A 22683-nucleotide genomic window follows, 5' to 3' on the forward strand; every position below is an offset into this window, starting at 1 on the left:
TTTCTGTTCCGTTAGAGGGAAGATTTCTTGGCTGTATGTTCTCCTAGGATGCACCTGGAAACAGAATTTCAGAGAAACATGATGATTCTAGAGGAGACGGTTAGAGAGGGGGAGAGAGTGTAACGTAATCGCTGCTTTCACCTGCAGGTCACTGCTGAAACTCAAGAGAAAGAAAAACTCATCACACACTTGCAGGAGAAGGTTGCATCCCTGGAGAAGAGACTAGAGCAGAATCTCTCAGGGGAAGAACATGTGCAGGAACTTCTGAAAGAGGTAACTAGTCTGGAGTAAACCTCAGACTTAAACCCCCTGACCCCCACCCAGATAAGTCAAATGCCACTGTCTGGATGACTCCACTCTGAAAAATACTGCCTACAGAATTAAGTTCAAGCTTCCTTCTATAACATAATAGGCTTTTCTCATGATCTGACCCTTTGTCTAACTTTGCAGTCTTGTTTCATGACCTAAACCCGTCATCACTGTGACTTTCAGGAAGCTGTAGTTCCCCAGATGTCCCCTGCTGTTTCACACCTCTAGTGTCTTCCCTAGAGCCAGACATCCTGGCTGGTTCACCTAGAGCCAGACTCACCTAGAGCCAGATATCCTGCAGTCCGAAGTTGACTGGGCCTTAGTAAGCATCACTATGAACAAAGCTAGTGGAGGTGATGGAATTCCAGCTGAGCTATTTGAAGTCCTAAAAGATTACGCTGTGAAAGTGCTGCTCTCAGTTCAGTTCAGTCACTCAGTCGTGTCCAACTCTTTGCGACCCCATGGACTGCAGCATGCCAGACTTCCCTGTCCATCACCAACTTCCATAGCTTGCACAAACTCATATTCATCAAGTCGGTGGTGCCATCCAACCATCTCATCCTCTGTCGTCCCCTTCTCCTGCCTTCAGTCTTTCCCAGCATCAGGGTCTTTTCCAGTGAGTCAGTTCTTCAAATCAGGGAGCCAAAGAACTGGAGTTTCAGCTACAGCATCAGTCCTTCCAGTGAATACTCAGGACTGATTTCCTTTAGGATTAACTGGTTTGATTCCCCTGGAGTCCAAGGGACTCTCAAGAGGCTTCTCCAACACCACAGTTCAAAAGCATCAATTCTTCGGTTCTCAACTTTCTTTATAGTCCAACTCTCACATCCATACATGACTACTGGAAAAAACCATAGCTTTATCGGCAAAGTAATTTCTCTGCTTTTCAATATGCTGTCTAGGTTTGTCAAAGCTTTTCTTCCAAGGAGCAAGCGTCTTTTAATTTCATGGCTGCAGTCACCATCTGCAGTGCTTTTGGAGCCCAAGAAAATAAAGTCTGTCACTGTTACCATTGTTTCCCCATCTATTTGCAGTGAAGTGATGGGACCAGATGCCATGTTCTTAGTTTTCTGAATGTTAAGTTTTAAGCCTGCTTTTTCACTCTTCTCTTTCACTTTCATCAAGAGGCTCTTTAGTTCTTCTTCACTTTCTGCCATAAAGGTGGTGTCATCTGCATATCTGAGGTTATTGATACTTCTTCCGGCAGTCTTGATTCCAGCTTGTGCTTCATCCATCCCAGCAGTTCACATGATGTACTCTGCATATAAGTTAAATAAGCAGAGTGACAATATACAGCCTTGACGTACTCCTTTCCCAATTTGGAACCAGTCTGTTGTTCCATTTCCAGTTCTAACTGTTGCTTCTTGACCCGCATGCAGATTTCTCAGGAGACGGGTAAGGTGGCCTCCTTATTGCCATCTCTTGAAGAATTTTCCACAGTTTGTTATGATCCATACAGTCAAAGGCTTTAGCATAGTCAATAAATCAGAAGTAGATGTTTTTCTGGAACTCTCTTGCTTTTTCAATGGTCCAGTGAATGTTGACAATTTGATCTCTGGTTCTAAATCCAGCTTGAACATCTGGACGTTCACAGTTCCTGTACTGTTGAAGCCTGGCTTGGAGAATTTTGAGCATTACTTTGCTAGTGTGTGAGATGAGTGCAATTGTGCAGTAATTTGAACATTCTTTGGCACTGCCTTTCTTTGGGATTGGAATGAAAACTGACCTTTGCCAGTCCTGTAGCTACTGCTACATTTTCCAAATTTGCGGGCAGATTGAGTGCAGGACTTTTACAAGCATCATCTTTAGAATTTGAAATAGCTCAACTGGAATTCCATCTAGCTTTGTTCGTAGTGATGCTTCCTAAGGCCCACTTGACTCCACATTCCAGGATGTCTGGCTCTAGGTGAATGATCACACCATCGTGGTTTTCTGGGTCATGAAGATCTTTTTTGTATAGTTTTTCAGTGTATTCTTGCCACCTCTTCTTAATATCTTCTGCCTCTGTTATGTCCATACTATTTCTGTCTTTTATTGAGCCCATCTTTGCTTGAAATGTCCCTTGGTATCTAATTTTCTTGAAGAGATCTCTAGTCTTTCCCATTCTATTATTTTCCTCTATTTCTTTGCATTGATCAATGAGAAAGGCTTTGTTATCTCTCCTTGCTATTCTTTGGAACAGCCTTATCTAACACAATGAAACTATGAGCCATGCCATGTAGGGCCACCCAAGACGGACGGGTCACAGTGGAGAGTTCTGACAAAACATGGTCCACTGGAGAATGGAATGGCAAACCGCTTCAGCATTCTTGCCTTGAGAACCCATGAACAGTATTAAAAGGCAAAAAGATATGATACTGAAAGAAGAACTCCCAGGTCGGTAGGTGTCCAATATGCTACTGGAGAAGACTGGAGAAATAACTCCAGAAAGAATGAAGAGACGGAGCCAAAGCAAAAACGCCCATTTGTGGATGTGACTGGTGATGGAAGTAAAGTCCAATGCTGCACTCAATATGCCAGCAGATTTGGAAAACTCAGCAGTGGCCACAGGACTGGAAAAGGTCAGTTTTCATTCCAATCTCAAAGAAAGGCAGTGCCAAAGAATGTTCAAATTACTGCACAATTATACTCATCTCACACACTGGCAAAGTAATGCTCAAAATTCTCCAAGCCAGGCTTCAACAGTACAGGAACTGTGAACGTCCAGATGTTCAAGCTGGATTTAGAACCAGAGATCAAATTGTCAACATTCACTGGATCATCGAAAAAGCAAGAGAGTTCCAGAAAAACATCTACTTCTGATTTATTGACTATGCTAAAGCCTTTGACTGTATGAATCATAACAAACTGTGGAAAATTCTTCAAGAGGTGGGAATACCAGACCACCTTACCTGCCTCCTGAGAAATCTGCATGCAGGTCAAGAAGCAACAGTTAGAACTGGAAATGGAACAACAGACTGGTTCCAAATTGGGAAAGGAGTACATCAAGGCTGTATATTGTCACCCTGCTTATTTAACTTATATGCAGAGTACATCATGGAAAGTGCTGGGCAGGATGAAGCTGAAGCTGGAATCAAGTTTGCTTGGAGAAATATCAGTAACCTCAGATATGCAGATGACACCACCCTTATAGCAGAAAGCGAAGAGAAACTGAGGAGCCTCTTGATGAAAGTGAAAGAGGAGAGCGAAAAAGGAGGCTTAAAACTCAGTATTCAAAGAACTAAGATCATGGCATCCAGTCCCATCACTTCATGGCAAATAGATGGGGAAACAATGGAAACAGTGACAGACTTTATTTTCTTGGGCTCCAAAAGCACTGTAGATGGTGACTGCAGCCATAAAATTAAAAGACAAATGTCTTAGAAGAAAAGCTATGACCAACCTAGACAGCATATTAAAAAGCAGAGACATGACTTTGCCGACAAAGATCCATCTGGTCAATGCTATGGTTTTTCCAGTAGTCCTGTATGGATGTGAGAGTTGGACTATGAAGAAAGCTGAGCGCCAAAGAATTGATGCTTTGGAACTGTGGTGTTGGAGAAGACTCTTGAGAGTCCCTTGGACTGCAAGGAGATGCAACCAGTCCATCCTAAAGGAAATCAGTCCTGAATATTCATTGGAAGGACTGATGCTGAAGCTGAAATTCCAGTGCTTTGGCCACATGATGCAAAGAACTAACAACTTGGAAAAGACCCTAATGCTGGGAAAGATTGAAGGCAGGAGGAGAAGGGGATGATAGAAGATAAGATGGTTGGATGGCATCACCAGCTCAATGGAAATGAGTTTGAGCAGGCTCTGAGCATTGGTGATGGACAGGGAAGCCTGGCATGCTGTAGTCCATGGGATCGCAGAGAGTTATACGCAACTGAACTGATCTGAACTGAGTGTCCTTCCCCTGCCCAGGTGCTCTGGTTCGGCCCTGGCCAGCTATGAAGAGTAAAGCCTCTTCCTCTCCTGGGGCAGTGAGCATCCCCTGCCCTGTGCTGCTGCCTTGTGAGCACTGTTGCACTGTTATATACTCTCTTGGGTTAGTCTTTGCCCCAGCCTCAAAGTCAAAAACCTGTCAAATTTATCTGTGTATACTTTACAATATGTGAATTTTCTCTCTACTGTTGTGGAGTTTTTTGTGCATATTTGTGTCCTTCATGCCTCACACAAATCATAATGTATTGTAGATATCAGTAAATATATATGCAGTGGAGAAATGACTATTTCCTTTTTCTCTTCTTTCAACTTACAGAAAACACTTGCTGAGCAGAATTTGGAGGATACCAGACAGCAGCTCTTGGCAGTCAGAAGCAGCCAGGCCAAGGCCATCAACAGCCTGGAGACTCGGGTACAGACCTCACTCCTGTGTCTGGGTGGTGCCTGGTGCCCTTGGATGACATGGCTGTGGCTGAGAATTCCCTTGGATCAGAGATTTTCTTCCAAAGGGATTCTCTTTTGGGTTTTACTTGTAGAGAACTGAGGTAGTCATTTTCTCCATTCTTGCCACATTAGCATCATTGTTCCACAGAAGATTGTTTTCTTCTCTGTTTCTTCCCTTTGATCTTCTTTCCCCTTCCTCCCATAAGAAACCGTTCTAATGTGGTAAATAGAGACCCTTTTTTTGCTGGGTAGCCGTAAAATGGCTAACACTGTTTTTTGTGTGTGTTAATTTAGGTAAATGATACAGCTGTACATGAATTTTCCTTGTTACTTTCCACTGCTCCATCTTCTGTGTCCACTTCATTGTTCTTACCTCCTCTACTTCATAGTTGTCTACTGGATGCTAGATATCCAGATTGCCACCTTCTTTCTGTCACCGCAGATGACCCTGCAGTGAACATCCTCATTTCTGTTGCCTTAAGGAGGATAGTGAGTGTGTGTGACTTAACGTGACTTGGTAGGACAGGAGTGCTCCCAGAGGCTGCCCAGGATGCGAGAGAGTTCCTATCGATGCATCTCTGTCTTTTCTGGCATTGGCATTTCTCAGCCTTTTAGTTTTCTTGCCAGTTTCCTGAGTGTGGAGTAGTAGAAGTGGCAGGGGGTCTCTGTGAGGCCTCTTATAAGAACGCTAATCATATTCATGAGAGCTGCATCCTCATGTCCTAAGTACCTCCCAGTCACCTCACATCCTAACACATCACATCAGATGTTAGGATTCCAACATAGGAATTTGGGGGGCACAAACATCCAGACCATAGCAAATGCGTAACTCATTTTTAAAGTCTTTCTTGTTTCTTGGTCAATATTAATATATGTAAAGCTATATTTTTTCCTAACTACAGCTTTGTTAGCTTTATTGTAATTCAGTTCTATTCTGAATTATCTTTTCTATTGTGGAAAAATACACTTAAACATAAAATTTACCATTTCAGCCATTTCTAGGTGTACAGTGGCATTAAGTACCTTTATGTTTTTGTGCAACCATCACCACCATCCATTTGTAGAACTTTTTCATCTTCTCAAACTATGACTCTGTGCCAATTAAAACAGTAACTCCCCATTCTCTCCTCTCTCCAGCTCCTGGCACCCACCATTCTACCTTCTGTTTTTATGAATTTGATGACTCTAGGTACCTCAAAAACTGGAATCATACAGTTTTTGTCTTTTTGTGTCTGGCTTACTTCACTTAGCATAATGTCTTCAAAGTTCATTCATGTTATAGCATATGTCAGAATTTCATTACTTTTTAAGACTAAATAAGCCTTTTTTAAGACCTTGATTCCATTCTAGATATAGCACATATTATTTATCCATTCTTTTGCCCATAGATATTTTGGTTGTTTCCTCCTTGTGGCTATTGTGAATACTGTTGCAGTGAATGTTAGTGTATGAACAAGGTTTTTGTGTGGGCTTATACTTTCATTTCTCTTGGGTGTATTCCTAGCAGTAGAGTTGCTGGGTCATATGGTAATTCCGTGCATAGCTTTTTGAGGATCTGAATCTTAATTGAGTTCTGCCTGCAAACTGGAACTTGCATAAATATTTGCTAAATCCAGGAGTTTAAAAAGGCAAGTTTCAGTCCTGGTTCTACACTAATAAAATTTGTGATCATGGGCAAATAACATTACTATTTGCCTCTGTGGAACTGCTCACACTGTTCTTGTGGGGTTGTTTCCATTAAAGCTTACCTTTGAACATATATGAAGAACCGTGAGGCCTAAAAACATTCTTTTCTCATTTGGTACCTCCCTCTCCTTGACAAAGCTGCAACTTTCTATGTGCTTATATTTTAATAATAAAGTTCCCCCAAGGCAGACCTTACTCAGCAAAGACTTTATAGGAGAAATTGGCAAAGTTAGCTTGAGTCAGATGAAAAGATCATGTTGGAGGCCAAGTCTTGCTCAGTGCTGGACAGTGTGTCATCCTGTCCACCCTGCTGGCCTCGTGTCCTAGTGCAGTGCTAGAGACACAGTCAGACTCAGTCGGTATTTGTGGAATGAGGGAAACCCAAGTTTGTCTCATGGGCAATAATCCCACTTCTGGAAATGTATCCTAAGCAAGTGATTCAGACCAGATAACAATTTTTACATGAAGATGTCAACTGCTGCCTCATTTTATCTGCAAAATGGAAAACAGCTGAGTTATCAGGACAGTAGGCAGCAGTTCAAGAAATTATGCAACATCCTTTGAGGAAATAATCTAAGGTCTGAAGACTACATGGAAACATAGAAGGAGGTTTGAGCATGGAGGAAAAATATGAAGTTTTACTAGAATTGTATACAAAGTTGTAAAAAAAAAGTCATTAAAAATGAAACTGTATTAAGTGATAGTGTTTTATAATGATAGACTTATAGCATCTTTTTTTCCTAATTAAATTTTTTTCTTTAGTGTACCTGCTTTATGATTTAAATAGATTTGATTTTAAAAGCCATTTGTTACTACTCAGATTTTTTTTGAACAAAAGGGTACTTCTCTTTCCCTCTTAGGTGAAAGAACTGGAGCAGAGCCTGCAGGCCTCTGAGGAGAAGCTGAAGCAGAGCAGTGATGTGGTGGCAGCTCAGGAAGCTCAAATTCGAGAGCTTGTAAGTGGTGATCATGCCTGCTGTGTTCTAGGCCCCTGATTCTTCCCTTCCCTTTGTGCCCTTGAAGTCTCCAGACTCACTCCCAGCTCCTGGAATGGCATCTGGACCTTAGATACAGCTGTGGGCAGACAGGCAGTTGCAGAGAGAGGGAGTCAGGACCTGCTGGAGGGTCTAAGTTACCCAGAGAGGTGGTGACTGGCTAGTTCCCCCCTAACAGCTGGCTGCAGGGCCCAGCCTAATTCTGGAACTGTTAAATGTTGTGTGACCACTGGCGGTCAAACCTCATCTTGCAGCCGGGGGCTGTGGAGAACAGCTCCAGGCTCTGGGGAGAAGACAGCAAGGACTCATCCAGTAGTCACAGACCCAGGTCGGGTGTGGAGCTAGAAACTAGAGAAGTAAGAACATTTGTTGCCTCTTTCCCTCATGTGTTTTCATTTAGCCCTAGCAGTAGACCTCAGAGCCATGCACTGCTATCCTCATTCACTAGAGGAAGCAGGCTCAGAAAGATCACCGGGTCGCTAGCGCAGGGTCTCCCACCTAGTAAATGGCCAAACCTGCACCCTCCGTAGGTCACAGCCCCTGCTCTTCATCCCCGTGTTGTGTGCCTCCCCAGGGAAGAGCCTCAGCCATAGAGGGCAGCACTGAATAGAGTGAAGGAGGGCTGTGTCTTAGGACTGGCGCCCAGAGATGTCCCCCACCCCACACCAAGACCAGTCCCAGAGTCCAGCTCCTGAGCAGGCCAGGGGACCTCAGCAGCACCCAGGCTGGAGAAGGTCAGGAAGGAGAGTTGTTTCTGTGGGACACTCATCTTTGGAGGACAGAGTAAGGCCCGCAGTGTCACCAGGAATAACTGTCCTCTGCTGCCCCCTCAGGCCACCACGAGCAAGGAGAGCATCTGTGCCCAGCAGCAGGTCCTCGCTTTGAAGCAGCAGTGCACAGAGCAGATCCACGTGCTGGAGGCCCAGCTCGCGGGCCTGGAGAGAGCGCGGGTGGCCGACCAGACAGCCGCAGAGCAGGAGCTGGTGAGTGAGGGAAGGAGAGAGGCCGGGAGCACCCCATTCACGTATAGCCAGGCTGCCAGGCCATTTGACAGGAAGAAGACCAGCACGCTTCTGAACTTGGGCACCACTTTTTAGAGGAGTTTTTATATTTTAACAGAACACCTGCTCATGAGACTGGTTGTAAAAAGGCTGCTTTTTACGAAAACCCTAAGCAGATGGTTTTTCTTTTTCCTTGAGCTGCACATGGACTTCCTGACCAGTCCCATCAGCTGCTTTCCTGTCTTCCTAAAATGTGTACCACTCATCCCTAATGGCTTCCCCTTTTCCCTGGTCTCCCTACTTGTTCCATAGGCTTCGGAATCAAGTGCCTTAGTAGTTCTTGTGAGGAGAGTGTCAGATGACTCTCCCTTTCTGACCCCAAACCCTATCCTCCTGTCCCACCCCTGCAGTGGCAGCAGAAGGGAAGGGGGCATTTTTAAAGATGACATGTCAAAGAAATAGGCCTGCACCCAGGGGAAATAGCGTAAAGACCTTTTCTTTTATGTATACTTTCCTCAATTTGCAGAGAAAGCTGGAGCAAGAAAATGCAACCCTTAAAGAAAGTAAGAATGAATGTGAATGTTCTTTACAGCATCACCAGCTTGAACTAAAGAAGCTGAAGGTATTTATCTAATTGTGTCAGTTACACAAAAGTGTCATGTCTTTTTTAAAAATTTTTATTTTTGGCTGTGCTGGGCCTCTGTTGCTACATGCAGGCCTTCTCTAGTTTCGGTGAGTGATGGCTACTTGTCATTGCGGTGTGAAGGTTTCTCATTGCAGTGACCTCTCCTGCTACAAAACACAAGTTCTAGGTGTGCAGGCTCCATAGTTGCAGCACACGGGCTCAGCCACCTTGTTGCACGTGGAATCTTCCCAGACCAGGGATCAAACCCGCATCCCCTGCATTGGCAGGCAGATTCTTAACCACTGGACCACAAGGGAAGTCCAAGTGTCATGTCTTTATGTGTGCATTTGGAGTGGCCAAGGGAGAGTTCTACACTATGAGTAGAGAAGGAGTGGAACTAGCATTTGTGGATGATTGGCATGTCGAGGAGGCAACTGGAAATTTTAAGCAGAAGGATGTTGTGAGAAGTTTTGTTTTAAGAGGATTACTCTGGCTCTGTGTGAAGAATGCTCTGTAAAGGAGGCAAGTACAGAAGCAGGAAGACCTTTGAGGAGACTTGTATATCACTGTGCTCGCTCTGTTTAAGAATATAAAAGGTAAAATTGAACATTTCAGCAGGGATTTGGAAATTATAATAAAAGACAGTAGTTTTGAAAAGGAATCAAATAAGAATTTCAAAACTGAAAAATACAGTAGCTGAAAGTAAAAATGCAGTAGATTTCCAAAGGACCTGAGGAAACTTTCTGGAAGAATAGATATTTTTACTTTTTATTTTGGTGTTGGTTTTATCATAATTCATCAGTTGTACACTTTAAATATGTGCAGTTTATTATTGTCAATTATACTTAAGTAAAGCTCCTAAAAAACAGTTAATGAGCTTACCAGCAGATTAGAACTAAAGAGATAAGTAATGGAAGAAAGGGCAGAATGAAATGCAGGGAAAAAATGATAAAAGACAGGGTACTGTGAGATGTTTTATCATGTGTCAGTGGAAGCTCAGAGGCAATGAAAAAAATTGAGACAGAACCAGACATTAAAGAGATAATGGCTGAGAATTATTCAAACTGATGAAAGCTCTTGAGTCTCAGGTACATATATAAGAGTTCTTACAGATCCAAACAGGACAAATTTTAAAATCCATACCCAGACACCATATTGCAGTAGCACTAAAAGAAAACTAACAAAACACAAAGAATTAGTTGATAACAGACTTGCACTAAAGGAAGTACCAGAAGGAAAATTCTAGATGTACAGAAGATGTAAAGAGGGAGGAACGAATGGAGAGCAGTGCTTATTGCAAGTATGTGCCCAGGAAGAAAATCTGATGCACAGCACATCATTCATGGCCCAGCCAGGAGAGAAGAACCACCCCACTTGAGTGAGAATTTATAAGGTGAAGTTTCTTTTCCAGCACTGAAACAGTTAAAAGATATCACAAAGGTAGCAACTGTAGGACTCAGCTTTCCAACTGTAGGAGTAAGAGAAGAAAGTGAAGAAGTTGGAATTACTAAATTTAGGAATTAAGAAGAGGAGCTCCACAGATTTGCCAGTCAGACCCCCTAAGAGGGGGCTCTGTACTACAGTCAGTGCTGGTGTGTGTGCTGGGTGATAGGGCCATGAATGAATTCAGCTGCAGGTGTCAGAAGACTGCAGAGTGGATGCAGCTGCTGCTTCAGGAAGAACTTGCTGCTGCCAGGGCCAAGCTGCATTGCTCACAGAAACTGCAGTCTGACGAAAAGGAGCCAGTCTTTTCCTCTCTCCTCCTGCCTTCCAGTCTCCTCGGAGCTCCCCCTGCTGGCAGAGATGAGTATGTATCAATATCTGAATATGGAATCGGCTGGACCCTGAGGGAGAAACATGGTTTGTGGAATCCCAGGTTTGGCATCTAAAAGCAGAATATGAAATGTTGGGTGTGGGCTGAGGCAGTAACTGAAAAACCAACACACACAGGCTTTTTCGGAGCGTAGTTAATTTTCAAACGTTTGGGCAAATTTTCTCAATGTCTTGGATTTCTGGTTTAATACCATTATGGTCAGATAATATTCTGAATGATTTCAGTGCTTGATATTTATTTAGACTTATTTTATGACCCAACCTATAGTCTATCTTGGTAAGTAACTCAGTGCACTTGAAAAAATATATATATAGTCCTCTCTTAGGGAGAGCGTTCTGTAAATGCTAAATAGGTCAAATTGGTTAACAGTATCGTTCAAATCTTCTGTAGGTCTTCTAATTTTTTTTTTCGTTTTGGTCTATGTGTCTCATCATTTACTGAGAGGGGTGCTAAATCTTCACCTATGATCGTGGATTTGTCTCTTTCTCCTTCTGTCAATCTTTGCTTCAAGTATTTTGAAACATTCTTTTTAGATGCACACACATTTTTTTTTTTTTTTGGTATTATTCGGATCCATATTTTTCAGAACAGTCCTCTGGGAAAATCATTTCCAGGTACAGAGAACTGTGCATGTGGGTGGCCTGCTGACTTGCTCAGTGACCCTGAGCTCAGCCTCAGATCCTGGATCATGTGTGTTTCTGTGGCACTAGCACAAAATTTAGAACCACGCAGATTCAGTTCTGGGTGCCACCCTGGCCCCTCACAAGCTGATTCTTGAGAGAATCTAGTTTCCTTTTTTCAAACTGAAGGTGATGCCTTTTGACCTCAGGAGGATGATACCGTGAGGATAAAGCATGACCGTGGATGAAAAGTGCCAAGTGCAGTTCCTGGCATGGAGGTGCTTTGAGCCTCTGCTTCCTGCCCTGACACGCTTTCCTGTTTTCTTGCTCACAGCCCGCCTCTTGTCCCCTTAAGAGAGCGTCAGTCATAGCATTTCTCCTGAACTTCCCCAGAAAAGGCTCCTGTAGACATATGACATTCTTGTCACCTGTCCCAGCACCTGGGCCTGCAGGGCCAGGATCTCATAGCTCCACTCAGCCTGAAACCTCTTGTTCTTTCTCCTGTATCAGCATAGCTTCTCCTATGCAGGGGATTGTCTGGGTCCCACTGTCAGCCTCTTGAGTCCCGGCACCAATTTTCTTTCTCTACTAGAGGTGGACTCATGGAAAGTCAATTCTGACAGCTCCACAGTAGAAGTCAAAAGTGAGGTTGGCATCTCCATCCATTCCCCCACCCCACCCCCCTCACCCCGGCTGGTGTAATTGGAAAAGGAGATTTCATAGGTGGAGCTAAGTAGTTCACAGAACCAGAAAGACTTGTCCGACTAGAGCGCGGCCCTCAGGTCTCCTCCTTGCCTGTCTTTTACCCTGTCAGTCACCCAGCTTGTCCTTGCATTCCTCCATGATGGTTGGTAGGACATCACTTCAGCTGCTCCACGCTGATGACATCCAACTTAGCAACCCCAGGGGAACAAGGACATGTCCCGCTCAACTTTATCATACTAAAAAGGGATTTTGATATAAAAAAGGACTTGATTGGTGCATCTTGGGTGACAGAGCCACCCTTGGACAAATTGATTTGACCATGGGGATGAGGTACCATGATTGACCAGGCCTGAATAACATGCTTATTCCTATAGCCACAAAACAGGGGCATCATTATTGGCAACCCTACCAGAACCATGTGGAATTGCAGGGCGGGAGTGGGGAATAGCAGTGATGAGGCTCTTACCCCGTAAAGGGGTGATTGTGGGTAGATAGAAACAGCAGACATTCCTGACCCGTGTGCAGGCACCTGAGAAGTCATATTGTTATTCATCTGAGGGTTGATCAGTGAGCATGGTGTCATGTCAGGAAAGAGGACTGATGTGTTTGTCAGGAAAGAGCCGCCGTGATCTGGGGAGGGCCAGTGGGGCAGCCCTGCTTGAGGTAGAAGGGCCTGGGTGGTAGAGTGTAGCAGCCAAAGGCTTGGCTCTGAGCTCAGGCACTGGCTTAAAACCTGGCCCTGCCACTTACTCGCTCTCAGACCTCATGCAAATTACATGACCTCTCAGAGCCTCAGTTTTCTCTCCTGTACCTATGGATGATTTTGATGAATCTGACATTTGCCCTATTAAAATTTAGTAACTGCTTGTTATCATTTCTGTAATCAAATTGTTCCAATCTGCTGTTCCGTTCAGTTGGGCCTGAGTCGTCTGGTCCTGTGTTGATTTCATTAGACCAGCTCTTCAAGTCTGGGTCCCCTCGCCTTTGGCCTGAGTACTGACTGGCGTGCTCACAGGACAACCAACCCTCAGCAGTGTGCCTTTGTCCAGAGGGGTTAGTGGGCTGGGCACTGGGACAGTTCTCACAGAGGAACGGAAGGCCGTGTGGCCAGAAGGCAGTCTGGGGACCTCGTGAAGCAGGAGATGCGCTCGTCTGTTCCTGCGAGACAGTCCTCCATGGGCTTCACGTGACGTGTGCAGCAAAGAAAGTGTGAACTGGGTGTTTGGACTCAAATCTCCTACCCTTTTCTGGATTGTAGGAAGAATGGAGCCAGAGAGAAATCGTGAGTGTGGCAATGGCTCAAGCCCTGGAGGAGGTACGGAAGCAGAGGGAAGAGTTGCAGCAGCAGGTAGGTCCCGTGGGATGAGACCCCCATCTGTCCCAGCCAGGACCGATCTACCTCCCCATCTCTTCAGAGCAGGGGGTGGACACAGGTCTAGGAATGCTGTCAGCAGCTTGGTTTCCCTGATGTCTCTGGGAAGGTGGGAGAAAAACGTTAGAAACCCTCCAGACTTCCCTGGTGGTCCAATAGTTAAGACTCTGCGCTTCCAATGCAGGAGGTATGGGTTTGATTGCTGGTCAGAGAACTAGATCCCACATGCCGTGTGGTGTGGCCAAAAAAAACAAAAGAAAAAGGAAAGAAACCCTCACCCCATGGGATAGCCTTTTAAAATTTGATAGTTGGTTACTGTTATCAATGTTACCTGGAGGCAAGTCCATCCCCAGGTTCTGATTCTGTGAGGTGGGCCCCACTGGCTGCAGGCCCCAGAGACCACAGTTGAGCTTTCAGCCAGAAGGGTGGGAGAAGCCGTCCTCTGAGGACAGGCTCAGGCTCAGGCCCCAGGTCTGGGTAACTGGCTCTAAGGCTGTGGTAGGTTCTTAACAGATCTGTTGGAGTTGCCTCTGAAAAGACCCTGTGATAATCACACCTTCATGAATACGACAACAGTGAAGTTGTGTGCATCAAATGCTGGGCACGTCACAGGCACGCAGAACATGGAAGTTACAGTCATGACAGCTTGTGGGAAGGCTGGGCATAATGGCCATGTCTGTGGTGGGCCCACTGCAGGCAGGATCCGTGGGGGCAGTTGCCCCTGTGCCTGCCGAGACGAACTGACTTGTGCGTGTTTCTGTTGATAGGTGCAGAGGTTAGCTTGGGAAATGTTCTAGGCTGTGGCCTTCAGGCAGGGATTCGTGGAGGACCCTGGGTAATGGAAAAGTGGAGACTCCTTAAAGAAAGACGTGATTGCTATTCCTAGCCTTCTCTCGTATTGGGTTTTCTCTCCAAGGCCGCTGACCTGACAGCCATAGTGGGTGAGAAGGAGCAGAGTCTGCAGGAGAAAATGGAAGTGATTCTCCAGAAAGAGCAGGAGATTCTCCAGCTGAAGAAAGGTGAGGCCCCTGCCCCCGACTGAACCTTCTCGCCTGTTCTTGCTGGGGACCCCAGCCTGGAGGGGCCCAGTCAGGGCGCTCACCGTCCCTGTGCCTGGCCTAGGTCATGACTCTGCGCTGCTGCAGACACGCCAGCTGCAGAGCGAGCTGGAGGCCCTGCAGGGCCTGAGGGCCGAGGAAGTGGAGGCCGCCGCTACGCGGGAGGATCTGCTGAGGCTGACGGGCCAGGAGCGGCCCATGGTGCTCTCAGCCAGCAAGCCCCATGTGAGTCCCGCCTGAGCTGCTCAGGATGTGGGAGCGGTGGGGGGCAGCTTGTTGCCAGTGGGCGGAGGCGGTGGGCAGGCCTAGGGGGCGCTGGGCAGCTTCTGCTGCCTCTTCAACCAGAGGGCACCTCACTGACGAGAGATTTGTGAGCATTGAGGAGCCCATCTAATGCGATGATACCTGTCTGTGTTCAAGTGTTAAAGCCTTCCTTCCCAGCAGGCTCCTTGTGTGGGTCGTTAATTGTCCCCCACAGAGGGCCCTGAGGGGATCTCCATAGTCTGGTTCCTGCCAGGTGCCTGGCAGATGCCTCAGTTGTCCCCTTTGCAGTGAGTCTGGCCCCTCCCCAGGGGGTTGGTGGCTTAGCTTCACCATTACCTGTGCTGCCTCCACCCTGTAGGGGACCTCGAGGGCCGGGCAAGACCCCGAGTACCAGCTTCCAGCTGTGGAGGGAATACCAAATGGAGAGATGGGGGCAACCATGGATCTGGGGCAGCTACAGAAGGAAAAACAGGACTTGGAGCAGCAACTTCTAGAGAAAAATAAGGTGAGGATGCTCTCCCTCTCAACTATTTATGTTTCCTTTCCTGTTTTTGTGCCTGAAATCCTCCAGTCCCTTCTTCAGGCTTTGTGCTGAAGCCCCTGGGCCCCTCTTGGGGGCCCTCTTGGGATGGGGTCTTACTGCTTCCATTGAAAGGGCTTCCCCCTGGTTCTTCTCTGCTTACTTACCTCGTGCGTGGCCCTCTCCTTTCACACTCCCCAAGTCTTCTCCCTGACCCCTGACCTGAGATGGTGTCCTGAGTGTCAGAGCTGAAGCAGTAGCAGGCTCCGTGTCCCCAGCCCCCTCTGCCCTCACCAGCCGGGTCCTACAACCAGTCACCTGACCTCGGCACCTTTTTCTCCAGCTGCGGAATGAGAGCGGTGATACTTGCCTTTAAGTGGTTTGGGGGTTTTGGGGGGCGGGTATTGGGTGATGAAATGAAACTGTGAGTTTCCTGTGAAGTTTCTGGTATTTGATAGAGGCTTAATAAATGTCATGATTCCACCCACCCTGCCTGGCCTCTGCACCTGTAAATGCAGGGGCTCGTTTGAGCCTGGGTTTGCTGTGTCCTGTGAAGTTAATGTGTGGCCTGGTTAGTCCTCTGGCCTGAAATTCTGCCCGCAAATTGTGTAGTTGCTCTTTAACAAGGGAAAAGGTGTTCCTTCTTTCTCCCCGCCCCCACACCTCCCTCCCTGTCCCCCCTTTCCCCTCCCCCACACCCGCTGATCTCTTGCCGGGAAGTATAGACGTGTGCACACCGTGTGTCCCTGGGTCCTGCCCTCAGCTTCTGCAGATCACACTCACATCCTTGGCGATCTCACCTGTCCTGTGTGCTGCTGACACCATAGCCACCCTTCAAGTCTAGACAGCACCCGTGAGATCGAGGCTTTTGTATCCACCATATTTCTCTTTGTCAGTGTCCAAAAGGCACCTGAAACCTGAAACATTCAGAGCCAGCCTTCAGACTGACCGCACTCTCTAGCATCTACTGCCATCTTTCCTATCTCAGGAAATGGCCAGAACCTTGCCGTCATCCCTGACGCCCTTGTTTCTCTCACAGCCAATGTCCAGATCATTAGGGAATCCCTCGAGCTCTCCCTCCCGACTGTACACGGAATGAGCTGCTTCTCCTCCTGCCACTGCTGCCACCTGTGACCCAACGATCACCCTGTCTTCCCTGAAGGACGGGGATGGGCTTCTAACTGGTTCTTCTGTCACTTGTCTTTTCCAGCCCTCGGATGACTCACCGTCCCCATGAAAGCCCGAGTCCTTACAGTGGCCCCAAAGCCTGAGTGGGCTGGCTCCTTACTGCCCTTTACCCTGCACCCTCTGAGTGGGCTGGCTCCTTACTGCCCTTTACCCTCCACCCTCTGAGTGGGCTGGCTGCTTACTGCCCTTTACCCCACACCCTCTGCTCCCCCTGGATTTCTTCATGGCCACAGCGGCCTTGCCTTTCTGTGAATACCAAGCACCCTCCCGCCGTAGGGCCTTTGCACTTGCTGAGCCTTCTGTCTGGAAGGTCCTTCCCCAGTCCCCTCACCTCCTCTGTGGTGTCATTTTGTCAGTGAGGCTTCCCCTGCTGCTCTGCTGGCCCTCCTGTCCCCTCACCTTCCTCTTTTTCTCCAGGCCTCTTATACCTTGTGATACACTGTAGCTTTGCTTGTTAACTTTTTCCCTCCTGAGGGCAGACATTTTTTCTTTCTTTTTTCTTCCCTTTTTTTTTGCTATTCCCTCAGCCTCTAGGCCAGTGTAGAGATTCAGTATTTGTTGGGTAAATTAATGAATGAGTCAAAAACCTAGAAAATCAAGTAACATAAAATAGCAAGTGTACTTTTGGGGGAATGCCCAGCCTCATGGTCAACGAGAGAATACACAATGAAACAGAATGTCACCATTCTGTCAGTGAGATGTTGGAGGCACTTTCACAGTCCCCCAGCCCAGCCATCTTGTTCCTCTAGAGGACTGTGGACATACCACTCTTGAGAAAATGAAGCTTATTACAGCTTTGTTTAAACATGGAAACTCAGGGGATTCCCTGGCGGTCCAGTGGTTAGGACTTGGTGCTTTCACTGCCAGGCCAGTGGATTCAGTCCCTGGTCAGGGAACTAAGATTCCACAGACCAGGCGATGTGGCCAAAAAAAAAGGAAATTCGGCTACACAAGAAGACATGGGGCATCCCCTAGAGTTACTGTCACATTAAAAGTTATTATTAGGAAAACTAAAGCTGTGGTGGAGTCACTCAGTCGTGTCCTACTCTTTGTGACCCCGTGGACTGTAGCCTACCAGGCTCCTCCGTCCATGGGATTTTCCAGGCAATAGTACTGGAGTGGACTGCCATTTCCTTCTCCAGGGGATCTTCCCAACCCAGGGATAGAACCCAGGTCTCCCGCATTGCAGACAGACGCTTTACCGTCTGAGCCACCAGGGAAGTCATAAAAAAAAAAAAAGCTGTGGGAACTCTTATAAATGCAAATACTATTCAGAATTCTAGCTATTCAATGCAAGAAGGGTGACATGGACTAGAAGTTCATAAGAGAAGCTCATTTTGATATGTTAGAGTTGTGAGGTTTTGGAGAAATTTTTATTTAAAATTTTTACTTGTATTGTTTATAAGTAAATTTTTTCATTGGAAAACAAAATTCAGCCTTTCTGGTTATTAATGGAATGTGTAATAAATTATATTTAAGGCCCATACTAATAATTAAACTCACCAAAAATATATAAGGAAAATAAAGAAATGAAAGATATAAAACCCAGCGATGGTGGGTTATGCCGAAAACCTATGATCTTTTACACCATTCCAGATCATCATTGAGAATTGTTACGGTGTTCCAGGAGATCAGTGGTGGTGATGAGAACTGTTAAGTTTTGGCCCAGGTATCCTACTTGGGGATGATAGCACGTAAATATAATTCTGAAGGACAGAATGTACTGCGCAGAGGCATTTCGAGCTCTGCCGCCTACAGGGGTGAATGCCTGAAGCAGTACTGAGGACCCAGGCCATGTGGCAGGGGTGCGGGCAGCACTGGGGTGGTGGCCCTGGCGGGGCCCGGACAGCAAGTGTGTGCAGGGCAGCAGGGCGTGAGGGCAAGAGGCTGAGGCAGCAGGTGTGTCGTCAGCATGAGCCTCTCAGGAGACGAGGCAGGGGCGTCTAACAGGTGTATGGGACCCAAGGGGTTTTCTGTCTGTCCTGAGGTCCTTGGCACCTTAGAGATGGTGAAATGTGCATTTAATGGATGGCTTTTTGTGGGGGTGGGACTTTTATCACAGACCATAAAGCAGATGCAGCAGAGGATGCTGGAGCTCAAGAAGACTCTGCAAAAGGAACTGGTGAGTGACCCTTCTCCCCGCCGCCCAAGCCCTCCTGGCTGTGTGGTCCTCCTCAGGTGTGGTCCATCCTCCTGCTGGTGCTCCCCTCCTCCCCGAGGACTGCACATCTCTGGGAAGTCAGATGTTGGCTGGTGGGACAAGTGGCCCTGCCACCTTGAATGTGCTTCTGGAAAGTGGTTCTGTGACCCCGGCATAAGCCCTCTTTCTGTGAGCCAGTGTGTTGTCTGAGAGGTCAGTGAGGTGACGTGTGCGTCACACGTGCATGGAAGAGGCCAGGTCGGGGTGCTCACTGCCCCAGGAAACAAGTCCTGACCCAGATAAATGAAATGGCTGAACTTCCCCATGTTCCTCTGTCCCTCTCTCAGCCAGCACCCTACCTTCTCAGGTGCTGGCGCTTCCTTCCCAGCTGGGCTCTTGTCACCCCACTATGTGCAGGGTGCGGCAAAGAACTTCAGGTGATGACAGCCTAGGCCAAATGACTTTCCCATGTCATTTTCAGACCTGTCTTCAAGGTCTCAATGTAGCATCTTGCCATTCGTTTTTTCAGAAAATCCGACCCGATAACGAGCTTTTTGAAGTCCGAGAGAAGCCTGGACCTGAGATGTCAAACATGGCGCCTTCGGTCACGAATAATGCTGACCTGACTGACGCTCGCGAGATCAACTTCGAGTACCTCAAACACGTGGTTTTAAAATTCATGTCCTGTCGCGAATCTGAGGTAAAGGGCTTTTGAATTGCCCTTTGGGTACTGAGTTCCATCCCCAGACCTGGTTCATTTGTCCGAGCCTCACCTGGCTTCCCACCAGGTCCATTTCTTTCGTCCTCTCCCACATTCTGCTTTGACCCCTAGTGTGGACACTTAGTCATGTCTCCAGCTGGCATTAACCTGCTGGTTGAGGAGCATGCAGGGGACTCCAAGTAGGGAACTGGCTCCTGGGAGGAGAGGAGGGTTGGATGATGAGGCCAGAGTTCAGGGAGCTGCATCTGCCCAGTGGTCCTGCCTCCTGCCAAAGAGCAGGGAGCTGCTGTGGACGTCCTGGTGATCTCGCCAATCCCCAAGTAAGAGGTACGGAGAAGAGCCAGCAGCCCTCAGAATGCCCACCTCCACCCTCTACATGGTCCTTGCTGACCAAGCTGGGAGTGCATCAGAGGAGCAGGACCGGGAGATGGCTACCAGTTAGCTGCTGACCGCCTGCTAACTCCCACTGAGGCCTATGGCAGCAAAACTTACTTTGTTTCAGGCTTTTCATCTTATAAAAGCTGTGTCAGTGTTGCTGAACTTTTCACAAGAGGAGGAGAACATGCTCAAAGAAACCCTGGAGTATAAGGTAGGGTTTCCTGGTTTGCTGTCCGCCATCCAAAAACTAGTCAGTCACCCCAGCCCTGGCAGATGAAAGCAGTGCACGACTGCATCATTGGCTTGGAAGGTGCCTCTGGATGATGAACTTGACTGAGGACATGCTCTATGCCCACAGGTCTCTGCTGTACTTGACTAACAGGGCTGTGATAGCATCATTTATCATCAGCAGCCCCAGGTCTGGCTAGCATCCAGACTTTTTAAAAAAATGAAAAATACTCATAAAGTACCTGCATAAAAGCTGTAATAGAAAACACTGAGCTGCACACAGCCAGAGTCAGGATGCGTGGAGGGCAGGATGGGAAGGGGGCTCTTTCAGCTCCTTCTGCACCCAGTCCTGGCTCTCATCTCAGGAGCCTTTTTTGTTTCAAACACAGATGTCGTGGTTTGGGTCCAAGCCAGCTCCCAAGGGCAGCATCCGGCCGTCCATCTCCAGCCCTCGGACACCGTGGTCCTAGGCGGCACTGCCCAGGGATGGGGCTCCAAGGGCTGACACTTTTTCTGTGAAAAGAACACTGACACACCACAGTCCTGGTGGGTTTTTAATCACTGTAACTGCAGTATTTTGTACAAGCGTCTGAACATTGTTTACAAAACTTAAGGCCCACTCCTGCAGACTGATACGAACCTCAGGAGGTAGCGGATCCTGTCATCCCGGTTTCCGGAGAGCCCTGGCACAACCCACATTGCCACAGTGCTGCTAAAATCCCAGCTCTGGCCAGCACCCACCTGCACCTGAATTTTCTTTCAACGTTAGCACTTGAAGCTGAAGCCCTCATCCTGTGTCAGAGAGGAGGCAGCCATCCATCGTGTGGTGATGACGCTGGACACAGACAGGCCTTCGAAATGGTGCCCAGCAGGGCAGACCCACCTGCTTCCGCCACGAAGAGCCAACTCAGTGAGGCTGGCTCTTTTCAACTCCCTTTCCCTGTTCGTATGTTTGGGTTCAGGTGAGTTCCTTCCGCCCAAGGAAACATTATTTCACCTTGTTACTCAAACGTCCTAGAACTTCAGATGTGTCCATCTTTAAGGTACTCTGGGGCCAGTGTGGATTAATGAATATATGCACCTTTCTGACAGTATCTCATTTTACTGAAGAAAACTAGCAAATGTGTAAAAAGATTCTTAGCACCAAATACACTCAATTGCCTTTTTAATGAATGTACTTGTGGTGGATAGGTTGCTGGTAAACCATTTTAAACTATTTTTTATAGCTAAAGTTCCTCACTATTATAAACACATCTTCTATATTATAAAATTCATTTAACTAGTGTTCTTAAAGGAAAATCAGAGCATCAAGAGGAAATTATTTCTAAGATTGGGATCCTTGTCCCAGTCTGCTTCCCTCTGAAGCAGTGGTGGTGTTTCACTTGCTTAGATCTTAATTCTGTTGTTATAACACTGAGCAAATGCTAATCAATGTTCTCTACTGCTGAGGACAGTCTGCTGTATTCAAAGGAAGCCGCAGCAGTTCTTCTCCTCTCCCCAGCCTTGACCAAAACATTGGAGGTGGACTGCCCTGTAAGTGGAGCCACCATCCCCATCGCCGCAGCCCCCCACCCCGGCCCCGGGATATTTAAGATGACACTACATTCACGTGTGGCGTCCAGGCGGCCCCTGGCTGGCTGCGGTACTTGATGACACGCAGATGGCTCTGGAAGTGACTGATGAAAACTCGTATTCATCATCATTAAAGAAAAGGGAAATACTTGCCCTGGATAAGGCACACTTTCAGATCTAAAGGGAAATTGTATATTTATAGTTGATGAAGGTTTTATTGGTTAAATAAAAAACTGAGTTGATAACTGGAGCTCCTAGATTTATCATCAGTTACCCAATGATGTTAGGTTTCTCAATTATGTTTAGGGCTCAAATATATATAAAATATATCTCACAGGAAAGCAAGGATATGCAGTTAACGTAAGACAGTTCCATGGCCCTCGAAGTACCAAGCAGGGGCAGCATTACCCACATCCAGCTTGGGCTCTGCTGTCCAGTGACGCTTCTGTTACCTACCTCCTCCTGCGGCTTCCCCGGCAGACGCGACCCGGTGTCTAGGATGCCGTTTCCCGTTATCTGGTGGGGACACAAACCAGGAGTCCCTTCTGTCCGTCATTTTGACAGGTAGGAAGTAGCTCTTCCAGCTGTTCCAGGAAAGAATTCCTTAAATTGGGTAGTTAGGGCTTGCCAGAGGCGATCCCAGCACAGCCCTGGGACTCCCCTGTGGCCTCTCCAGCCCTCGAGCTGGTCTCGCCCCCGCCCCCCCACCCGCCAGCAGTTTTAGACGCAGCTCTGGGGCCCCCTCCTGGGTCTGTACTCGCACAGGGAGGATTCGTTCTCTTTCGGCTCTCCTCCTGCATGTTGACCTTCCTTCAGCTTTAAGAGGAAGAGTGGAGTCAATACTCGTAAGTGATTTAATGCACTTTTACTTGTATAGAACGTTCTGTGCTAGACAGTACATAGAGCCCTTTATACGAGCATCAGATCTTGATCTCACCCTCCATGTTGTAAATAGGGATTGTATTATCTAAAACTGCTGTAGAAAATTCATTTGTGGTGCAATACACTTTTGATTAAAGCCCTTCAATCCAGATGCAGTGCATTTTACTTGTTATCGGTTGGTGTGTCAGCATCTCCTTTTTGACTTGTTCAATTTAGT

At 47.0% G+C, this 22683-nt stretch overlaps 1 protein-coding gene across 27 annotated transcripts in view; it reads left to right on the forward strand.

Annotated features, from left to right (window-relative positions):
* The window catches only part of GOLGA1 (golgin A1), a 42524-nt gene extending 19909 nt beyond the window's left edge, over window positions 1-22615 (forward strand). For 12 of the 27 annotated variants that reach the window (XM_081588605.1, XM_081588607.1, XM_081588602.1 and 9 more), the window contains 13 exons: window positions 148-273; window positions 4550-4645; window positions 7224-7319; window positions 8192-8341; window positions 8886-8981; window positions 13402-13491; window positions 14432-14534; window positions 14638-14798; window positions 15196-15342; window positions 18608-18667; window positions 19215-19385; window positions 19909-19995; window positions 20402-22615. In XM_081588605.1, the coding sequence (XP_081444731.1) occupies window positions 148-273; window positions 4550-4645; window positions 7224-7319; window positions 8192-8341; window positions 8886-8981; window positions 13402-13491; window positions 14432-14534; window positions 14638-14798; window positions 15196-15342; window positions 18608-18667; window positions 19215-19385; window positions 19909-19995; window positions 20402-20482 (1464 nt within the window). In that variant the 3' untranslated portion in view covers window positions 20483-22615. Of the gene's footprint in view, window positions 1-147; window positions 274-4549; window positions 4646-7223; window positions 7320-8191; window positions 8342-8885; window positions 8982-13401; window positions 13492-14431; window positions 14535-14637; window positions 14799-15195; window positions 15343-15559; window positions 15845-18607; window positions 18668-19214; window positions 19413-19888; window positions 19996-20401 lie in introns of those variants that run through there. The other 15 variants (XR_014081814.1, XR_014081811.1, XR_014081816.1 and 12 more) reach the window with 4 other exon arrangements.
* Window positions 22616-22683: the final 68 nt, after the last annotated feature.

This window comes from Giraffa tippelskirchi, chromosome 4 (assembly GCF_054371585.1).
Source record: "Giraffa tippelskirchi isolate mGirTip1 chromosome 4, T2T-mGirTip1v1.2.pri, whole genome shotgun sequence".
NCBI classification, from domain to species: domain Eukaryota; kingdom Metazoa; phylum Chordata; class Mammalia; order Artiodactyla; family Giraffidae; genus Giraffa; species Giraffa tippelskirchi.